Genomic DNA, 10495 nt, shown 5'->3' with positions numbered 1-10495 from the left:
AAGAGGGAGAGTAGCTGAACGTAAAGAGGGGAAGGATAGGAGGTGTGGGGAAATGGAACTAAGGATAACCAAGTAATTTCAAATGCTTTGGTAGTCTCAATAGCATTTTTGGTAGTGACAATAGTAACCCATATATATATAAATGATTATGTGTGTGATACAACAAAATCCAGGATAGATAAAACAACCCATACCAACTATACAAATTACAAGTTAATTATTATTTTTACATATTTTGATGCACAATAAATTGCACCAACACAACAATGTTATATTTACTAATATATTTTTTAATATTAACTATTTTAATACAATTAATACTTTTATTTGAACAACATAGACATTATCTTCATTTTTTTTTCCTTCACCGTCTTCACCCATCTCCCTTTGTTACTAAAAAATGTAACAATTACAGTAAAAGTTAATTTCTTATGAAACATGCTTCATTTAACTTATTTTAAAAATTAATGTTATAACATTTTTATTAGATGTAAATAAAGAAGAGTAATTATTTTAAAAAGAATTATATAAACATACACTTATTAGTATTGGATATGACTTTACACTCCATATAAAACAAATTCAATAAACGACACCTGAATCTTTTGTTCATAAATTTAGGGACATGAAAGGTGCATACATTTTTCTAGTAGTGTCACAGTCCTACTATTGTACGTATCTCACTTTTTCTCTTTTTTCAGAATGATAGATACAACCACGCATATTGTTTCTTGTTCTATACTCCTTTCAGGACAGATTCCTCCATGAAAAGTGGTATTTGGCTAAAGAGTGTTGTGTAGGTACGTATAAAAAAAACAATTCGACACGCAAATTTCCAAACAGAGCACTAAAATGGCAAATATTACATACCTGGATATAACTAAATTTGGGTTTATACAACTGACTAATAAGATTTTAAAAAACAGTTTGCCATTGCAATTTCTACTTGATCATGATTTACTAAACATTTTCTTTGAGGAGTCTTTGTAATTGCAACATGACAATAATTAATTATGACTGTATCAATTATATTTGTCCATAGTATTTTCCAATACAAAAATCACGAGAAAACTATAACAACAACTGTGGTGGGTGAATGCATGCAAGTGATGCAACACAAACCTTGGGGTGGGGTCGATCCAATTCAGATGGCTATGACTAGGAGGGATGATCTAGGCCCAAAATGTTTGAACTTTGAATCTACATTTGGGCATATATATGTGTACTCTGCCAATACAAAACAATTATTTTATATTTTTATCATTTAATATTCAATCTCTCTTTTTAATAGTATGAATAACACAACAATTGATTTTGGGGGTAATAAAATAAAGTGAAAAAACTTGTGTAAAAGACATATACAATTTGATAAAGGGGATCTAAATTGTTTTACAAAACATGAAACCATATTCGACTTAGCTGGAATTATGGTTAGAGTAACATGCAAGTAACTTTGTTACTTTGATTTTGATGTTACTCCACACCGGAAAAATGATATATATAGTAACATAACAAGCATAATTAATTAGATTTCTTTATTTTACACAAAGAATCAAATTTTAATTTTCTTTATGATATCAAGAGTCTAATCCATTTGATTCAACAGACTATACGTGAGCTGTTAGAATCAAGAATTTAAAATTAATTTTATTCATTGAAAAATCATTGAACCCTAATCAATGAGGTTTAATCGTTAGTGGAAGCAGAGAATGGAGAATGGAGACACATGAGATGATGCAAGGAACAAAAGTTTATGCAAGTGCTATCAACCGACATGTTAGATTGATGGGCTTGTCCACTGGGCCACTCATGTTGGGGGCTGATGTCATAAAGATTTCGTACAACTCTTTCATCACACAGTAAAGGGAATTTGCTGTCAATTCAGTTCTCACTATCAGATTAAATTAAACCACTGCTCTAACGAGGCACGTATCATGTTAATAAATTTAGTATTTTTAATGAAAAATTAAAATAAAATATTTCAATAAATAATATACATGCACTTACACATATAAAAATGTTATTTATAATAAATTTATTAATATTTATAATAATTATCTTAAAAATTATAAAAAAATATTTTTACTTAGTTAATTAAGAATATCAATAATAAATATAAAAATTGTAAATTATAGGATAATATATATGTGTGGAGACAATACTTATAAAGTTATTGACTTTTTATTTATTTCATTTTAAATTATAGGGACAGTTTGTATTCACATATATTATATTATGACAAGTTAATGAAAAGCTTGTGGGGTAATTGTCTCCGCACTATATAGTAACAGTGTGTTAACTAAAAACTCTATTTTTTTCTCTGTAAATAAAAAAAAACCTCAATTTTTTTAAGTGAAATTAAAAATTGTAAATATATAATCATAAATAAGAAATTCATTTAAAAACGTCAAAATACTAAAATTATATATAGCGCCTTTATTTAACAACGATTTGACAATCGACGATTCCTAATTAAGGATATACTGAAACCTGCGGCAAACAACTGAGGCAAACCACGTGAAACTAAGGAATATAATTCTCGAAGAATGAAGGAATTTCTGCTATGTAGCAGTAGTAATTAACTAGTTTTTTTATGCATAAAAGTAGTAATTAACTAGTAGTTAAGAAGTTGTTTTGTGAGAGTTTTTGTATTAATATAAAATAAAATTGTATTTGAAAAATTAAATAAATAATGCTGTACACTCATACTGCATGGTCAATAATTTCAATCTTTTTGCTCATGTAGTATCACTTTTTAGTGTTGCTTAGAATAAACCAATGTTTTATCATTGTATTGGCAGATTGATCAATTTGTAGTCATTGCTATCTTCTTTTTTTTCTTCAAATTTGAGAGCCTTATTTAAATTCTGTTTTTAGATGTAAAGATTTGCATATTTAGTATAGTTTTGTTCTTAAGATCAACTAGTTGTAATTCTGTGATAGAAAACATTAGCTAGAACACATAGATTAAAATTCAAATAGTTGGTAAGTACTTTTAGTTTTGAAACCACATGTTGGGAATCTCTCCAATTTAGTGTGCACTGGATAATACTATTCTCTAATCCAAATCACATATTCGCTTGAATTTATTTACTTGAGATAATGAATGCATTCTTGCATGCCCACTTTAAAATCAACCTTACCTTTAATAAGCATTATTCTTTCACATGTACCCGTTTTGCAACTATGTACAACTTAAAAGGCAAAGAGACAATGCTTGGCTTCATCAAGACCAGTGGCAAGGAACAGGAGCACGATAGCAAAAAAGCATAAGCATGATCTTGTCTGCTATTGGTATTTAAGACCTATAAAACATTGAAAACATTACATTGTGAACATTTCACGTGAATCATTGAAAACTACAATCTATTGTATCCTGAATGAAAGACCATTTGCAGAATTACCCTCCTCTTAAATGCCAAGTTGCCAAATTATTGTTGAAATTTATGGTGTGTGGACTCCAACTATGTATGGCCAGGTATGGAGGCTTCAAAAGTATGACTTGATCAGTTGCTCAAATTTGAGAGACAATGTGTTCTGCCACAAGACGACGCAAAATCTTTCCGGTGGCAGTCTTGGGCAAAGAATCAGTAATGAAAACCTTTTTAGGGACTTTGAAAGATGCAAGATTCTTCTTGCAATATCTTAGCACATCTGCATCATCAATGTTTGATCCTTCTCTTGGGATGACAGCACAATATATCTATTAAAAGGTAAAAATAAATATGATCAATATATACAAATTTCAAAGAACTAATAGACACATCATTTGAGCAAATTGCAATCCACAAATTTCTGAATTTTTTTCATTTATTCCTCTCCTAGTACAAACAAGAAAAAAGGTCATATACTAATCTTTTGAGAATTTTGAATTAATTATGAAGATTACGAAATATTGAACACTTTAAGGAAATTTTGGTAATATTGATAAAAAACAGTGAAGAGGTTCAAATAAAAATCGTCTGCTCTCAAATAAAAATCGTCACATGGTAATCCAAAGTAGTTTTTTGTCACATGGTAATCCAAAGCTAGTTCCATTTGCCAAAAGAGGTTCAAATAAAAATCGTCTGCTCTCAAATAGAAGAGTTTTCTTGTACACCACAAAATGTTGGTACATGATTAGAGTGTGATCTTTGAGGGCAGAAAGTGATAAAAGTTAAATGCCACATAAATCCTCGATTCGGTTTGGATTGACTTTCATGTACATGTTACTAAGAAATAAAAAAAAATTATTAAATGTTTTATATCAAAATATATAAGCGATATATGATACAAAATAGTTTGTAGTAATAGTACTTTAACTTGTATTTTGAAAGACTTCTCTATATAAACAGCATTATATAAGGTTCACTTCCATTATTTTTGGAAATGTCTATTTTTTTCACCTAACGGAAAGGAAAACATCATGGAGGGAATGTTCTGTAAAAACAATTTGTTCTTCATATCCTTATTTTGAAACAAATCTTTTAAAATTTGAAGTGGTGGTTAAAAATTTTTCAATTTGATTTTTCCTTGCATATACCACATTTGTGTTAAGCAAAATTTAGATTCCCATATAACATCTCCAATATGCCAAGTACCTATAAACAAATGTATAATGATTTAGATTTATTTCTTAATTATTGTTAAAATCTAATTGAAAAACATAAAATTATTTGTAAATTTAATATCCTGAATTGAAAAACATAAAAACACACCTACACAACCACACCAACTATTTTTTTTTTCAAAACTATCCCCACCTCAATTTAGTGATATAATTTTAGTTGTCTTTGTGTGTGTGAGATGTATTGTTAATATTTATAGCATCCTTCCTCATAAAATTTAGGGATATAAAATAATTTGGTTTGCCTTTTATGTTTGTGTGCGTGATGTAATGTTAATGTTTACGACCAAGCTAAAAGTACCAAAAAATAATTTTTATCTAAAGGTTTTCTTGTAATAAATATAATGCGTGAAATTAGCCATAATCAAATTCTACTTTTTCTTTAATTTCCTTTTCATATACAGAGCCATATATAACATGAAACTGAATTTGTCCGTTTTCACACTGGACTAACAGCGCCAAGAATGAGAATGAACATAATTTTCAGCAATTAATTAACTTTGATCTGTAGACTCTAGGCTAGTATTAAAAACAAAAAATAAATCTCCGAAAGGTTTTGCAATAATATCTATTGTGAGTCTGTCAGAGATTTAGTACACTCAAGAGTGTAAATATTTTTTACACTATCAACTAATCAATGGTTTACATTTCAACGTGATATGAAAATGGTAATATATAGGTAGTATTTGAGTTATTTTTTGGTACTTTTAGCTTGTGTGAGACCACTGCAACAATCTGCTGTGGGTGCTTTCGCGTCAGCACCCAAATATGGCAGACACGTTGCAACACCTGTCAGGGATTCTGCACATCTCTGTTTGTCTTTAGCTGAATCTCCCATTGCATGACTAACCAATACCAATGTTATTGCTAACACTAGCAAGTGTGGTAGACAAGCATTTGAATCCATTTCTCAATCTTGATGAATGAATGAGTGGAGATAGATTATATTATAGTCTATAGAAAAAGTTGTAGGTAGAAATTGTTAGGTTGTGGTGCTACATGTAAAATATTGGTTTTTTTGTTTTAATTTATTAGAAGGTTCTGTAGTGTGTTATGTTTTAGAAAACATGGGAATTGGGAAGGAAACTAGTAGATGAAAATAAATTCTGTGGTTTCACTGTGAGTTCAATGAAGAAGACCAGTTTCTTGACTTAGTCTGGATCATTTCAATTTTGTACAACACCAATTGTCCACTAAAGAGTTATATACTATTTCTCGTGGTTTTTTTTTTTTTTTTTTTGTCTAGAGCTTAGTGTTCATGGATAAACATATAATTTTTTTATTTTAATAAATTTTAATATAAAAAATAATATTTTAGAAAAGTGTGGGTTAACCAGGCATAGAGAAATTCCAAAGGTTGTGAGTTGTAACAAGTCTTTGTAAATCACATGTCCTTCAAATTGTGGGTTAACCAGGCATAGACACGGGGTGGAGGACATGTTTCAAATAAATATAGAGATTTAAAATAATATTGTTAAACTAATAGAGATTTAAAATAATATTGTTAAACTAATTTTTCACTTGCTACAAATCAAATCATATTATTAAACTAACTATAGAGATTTAAAATAATATTGTTTAAATATTAAAGATTTTATTTATAGAAAAATATTATCAAACATCAAACACAAAAGTACCCCTAGTGAGTTAAATATATATATCAAGAATAAACACATAATTTTATTTTGTTAAAGTACATTTTCCTACTGCAAAAGTGTTAAATCCTCTCATTTTATTGTACCCCTAGTAGTTATTTGTTCCTGAATGAGTCTCTTTAGTGTCCAATTTGCTGATGAAGGGTCCCAATGAAAATGTTGTCACAAATTTGAAATGAAACAACTATAAAAAACATTATAATACAGATAGACGAAAACAATGTTAAATACTAAATCAAATTAAATATGTTTTTATTCCTAATAAATACTTAATCTTTTAATTGTTTTCTAATAAATTTTTATTTTATAATGAGTTGCTAATAAATTAGCACTTTTTATTTTTTATCCTTGATATTTTATTTTAGTTTCTAATAAATTTAAAAAAATCATATTTATTTCCTAATAAATTAGTGAGTTTTATTTTAGTCTGTATTAATAATAAATGAAAAATATTTATTATGAAACAAAAATATTATTAATTTATTAGGCTTAAATAATTAAGCATTTCATGTGTGGGATAGACTTAAACATTTCTTGTGAACAGGACCTGATCCTGAGTGTATTTTTCATATTTTCCCAAGCAAAAAAAAAAAATCCAAATAAACTGAAACAATGTTTGACTGATCTATTTCCTATCTTCAAAGTTAAAAGGCAAGTCTCTGGAGAAGATGACTTCGATAAAGACACAATAAAACTGCTTCTGGTGAAGAGGGAATTTCAAGACATTGGTTCTTCCCCAAAAGCAACTTAACTCTAATGAGAATGTGAAAACTGAACAAAAGGATATATAGTCTAAAACCAACTAACATTCCAAAATTCCTCACCAACCATCCCTATTATATTTGACAACCACACCCGTGATGAAAATTATAGTGCGGTCTCATTCCACTGTCTCAATTAAATAAAAAATATACAAAATATCACAATAAGGATATGTTAATTAAGAATTTAATTTAAATACACTTTCATTTGCAATTAATTAATTATATATATTTCCTATAACTTTTTTAGTAATTGTTTTACAAATCATTTGGTGATTTCTAATTAATTAACAATTTAAATTTTTACACTATCTATCAAAATTAAACTCATATATTAACAGCATCAAAGTTATTTTCGTTTTAATTTTGATACTTTTGTTCTAATTAAGTAGTACTAGCAGTTGCCATTCTCATTATTTTATTATACGTACATTCTACATTCTGCTTACAACTTGCAATGAATGGAAAAAGTGGAGCTTGGACATCATTTGTCGGCATGACATTCACACCACTCACAAAAAGTGAGTGGAAATTTTTAGACAAAATAGATGAAGAATTATTAATGTTGAACCATCATTGGAAGTGGAAAGTTCATTATGAGAAAGAAAAGCAGTTCGCCAAAATGGAAAGCAGTAGGTAAAGAAAGCTCAAGTAATTTTCAACTTCTAGACATTCCATGTAGAGATAAGAAATGACAGTTCATAGAAAAGAAAAGGAAAAAAAAAATGATGGCTTAAAGATCTTTATCTTTGAGCTGTTTGTCTCTACTAATCAACTATAGTTAGCTATTTTAATTTATGACTGTCAACTTGAGATACCATTAAGATAAAAGTGGTGTGAAAAAAGAGCATCAAATTATGCGTACGTATGGCGTCGATCAAGAGTCACATCACTTGTTCTGTGAGGGAAACAAAAAACATTACAAGTTCAAAATTAAAAATAATAGAATTCCCTTTATAAAACACATATATAATTTGTTTCTCAATTCTCATAAGAAAAAACCACTTGCACTAATGGGTTGGTACAATGGTCCTTGTGGCAGCCATCATGCACAACAATGCAAATTCCCTGACTTGGTAAAAAAGGCTAGGAAGGAATTCGTAAAAACCACTGAATCAAATTCTTTTGTAACATTTGGAAATATGTCAGTGAGATTTTCAAAACACCAAACAGTTATAGTATCAAATGTTGTATCTTCAAATTTGGCTTCTTTCTACGAAATAAAATTGCAAAAACGGAAGACCGAGAGCTTAATTAGACATAGACTGCCCAACTGTTGGGAACATCTAAATACATTAGAATTTCTTGATCTGAGCAATAATAAATTGTCAGGCAAGATTCCACAGTCCATGGGTACACTTGTTAATTTGGAAGCTTTGGTCTTAAGACACAACAATTTTATTGGAGACCTACCATTCACCTTGAAGAACTGCACTCGTTTAGATATACTAGACTTGAGTGAAAATTTGTTGTCTGGTCCAATACCGTCATGGATTGGACAAAGTTTACAACAATTACAAATCTTGAGCTTGAGTGTAAACCACTTTAATGGAAGTGTTCCTGTTCATCTCTGTTATTTGAGGCAAATTCATATCTTGGATCTTTCAAGAAATAACTTGTCAAAAGGAATTCCAACTTGTCTAAGGAACTATACTGCGATGATGGAAAGCAGAGTAATCACAAGTCAAATTGTAATGGGGCGAAGAATATCATCTACATCAATCTCCCCTCTCATTTATGACTCTAATGTGTTATTGATGTGGAAAGGTCAGGATCATATGTATTGGAATCCAGAGAATCTTCTAAAGAGCATTGATCTCTCAAGTAATGATTTAACAGGTGAAGTACCAAAAGAGCTTGGATATTTACTTGGATTGGTATCTTTGAATTTATCAAGAAACAACTTACATGGACAAATTCCTTCTGAGATTGGGAATTTAAATTCGTTAGAATTTCTTGACTTATCAAGAAATCATATCTCAGGAAAAATTCCATCTACTCTTTCCAAAATTGACCGTCTTGCTGTCTTAGACTTATCAAACAACGATCTCAATGGAAGAATCCCTTGGGGAAGACAGTTGCAAACCTTTGATGGCTCTAGTTTTGAAGGAAATACGAATCTTTGTGGTCAACAACTTAACAAAAGTTGTCCTGGAGATAAGCCAATAGGGACGCCTGAAGGAGAAGCAGTTGATGGTGAAGATGAAGATTCAATATTCTATGGAGCATTATATATGAGCTTGGGCCTAGGATTCTTCACAGGCTTTTGGGGCTTATTAGGGCCAATACTACTTTGGAAACCATGGAGAATTGCTTACCAAAGATTCTTGATCAGACTCACAGACTATATACTTCTAATGGTGGAAGTGAACATGGCCAAGTGCCATATGTGGTTCAAAGGCTAGTAGGTACGTAATTCCAATAACTTCACCCTTTGGAACTTCATAGTGTTTACTAATAGTTACTTTCCTTCTGTTTCTTTAATTTGTGCCTTCACTAATAGTAGTTACTTTATCGAAAAAGATGATTACTATTTTTCTTGTTAAAGAAATTGTTTAGATGCTGGTGCATGTTCTCTGTTTAGAGATTTTTTTTTTAAATGATATGTCTAATGTTTGAAGTTTAAACCTCATGAAAAAATGCTTACAGCTATGCACATTTGTGTACTTGAATGGCTATATAACTAGATTTCCAGTTCATTTAATCTACTACGAAAAATCGTTTTCTAATTCTTCTCCATTTCCATTAATATATGTAATCTGATATGTAGCACGTAATTTGCAGTTTATGGCGTATTAGCTTCAAAATTTCAATCCGGGGTGAAAGCTTCATGAATAGCTGAAGGTTTACGATATGTACTATGTAGTATTGATCGATGTTTGCTATGCAATGCAAAATAAGTGTTTGGAAAAACCTATTGATTTTGATTGTCTTTTTATTGTATAATCTCTTTTCAAGAATGCCAGATATCAAAATTATGTTTGTTGATCAGGCTAGTATGTTCCGACTACTTATTTAAGCCTGCAAAATTTAAATACTCAGCTTTACGACCTACAAAATAATGATTATAATTACATTAGCATTTCTCTTTAATTACACTGATTTGTTGGTAATTTAATAATTAAAAATGCTTTTGTTTTTATCATCAAAGTGTTCAGTGCAAATTAGACAATTATTACATCAACATGCTGGTGTCATAGCTGTCTATTGAGGTTCTCCTCGTCCTCTAAGGCTCTACCTTGATTCAGCTATACTTCTTATCAACAAAGGTGTGCAAATGAAGTTGGTCTAACATCCAGCTATCTTCACTTCATTTTATTTCTTGTCCAACCATTTTTAAGGTCTAATATCAAAGAGCCTATGAATTTTACACATATTTTTACAGAAACTTTTGTCATACTACCCTTAGCTCCAAATAAAGAAAAAAAAGCTTTCTGTCATATATGGTTCTTATTTTGTGGAAACAAAATATA

At 29.8% G+C, this 10495-nt stretch overlaps 1 protein-coding gene across 1 annotated transcript; it reads left to right on the top strand.

Moving 5' to 3' along the window:
- Positions 1–8295: 8295 nt before the first annotated feature.
- On the top strand, positions 8296–10075 carry LOC102667769 (receptor-like protein EIX2). The gene is made up of 2 exons (XM_006599523.4): positions 8296–9430; positions 9807–10075. Exon 1 carries the CDS (start codon positions 8372–8374, stop codon positions 9425–9427), a length of 1056 nt encoding a protein of 351 aa, XP_006599586.3. The 5' UTR covers positions 8296–8371; the 3' UTR covers positions 9428–9430; positions 9807–10075.
- Positions 10076–10495: the final 420 nt, after the last annotated feature.

Source organism: Glycine max, chromosome 16, assembly GCF_000004515.6.
Source record: "Glycine max cultivar Williams 82 chromosome 16, Glycine_max_v4.0, whole genome shotgun sequence".
Lineage (NCBI taxonomy): Eukaryota > Viridiplantae > Streptophyta > Magnoliopsida > Fabales > Fabaceae > Glycine > Glycine max.
Note: the sequence above shows the minus strand (reverse complement) of the source record. Positions and strands in the feature narration are given on the sequence as shown.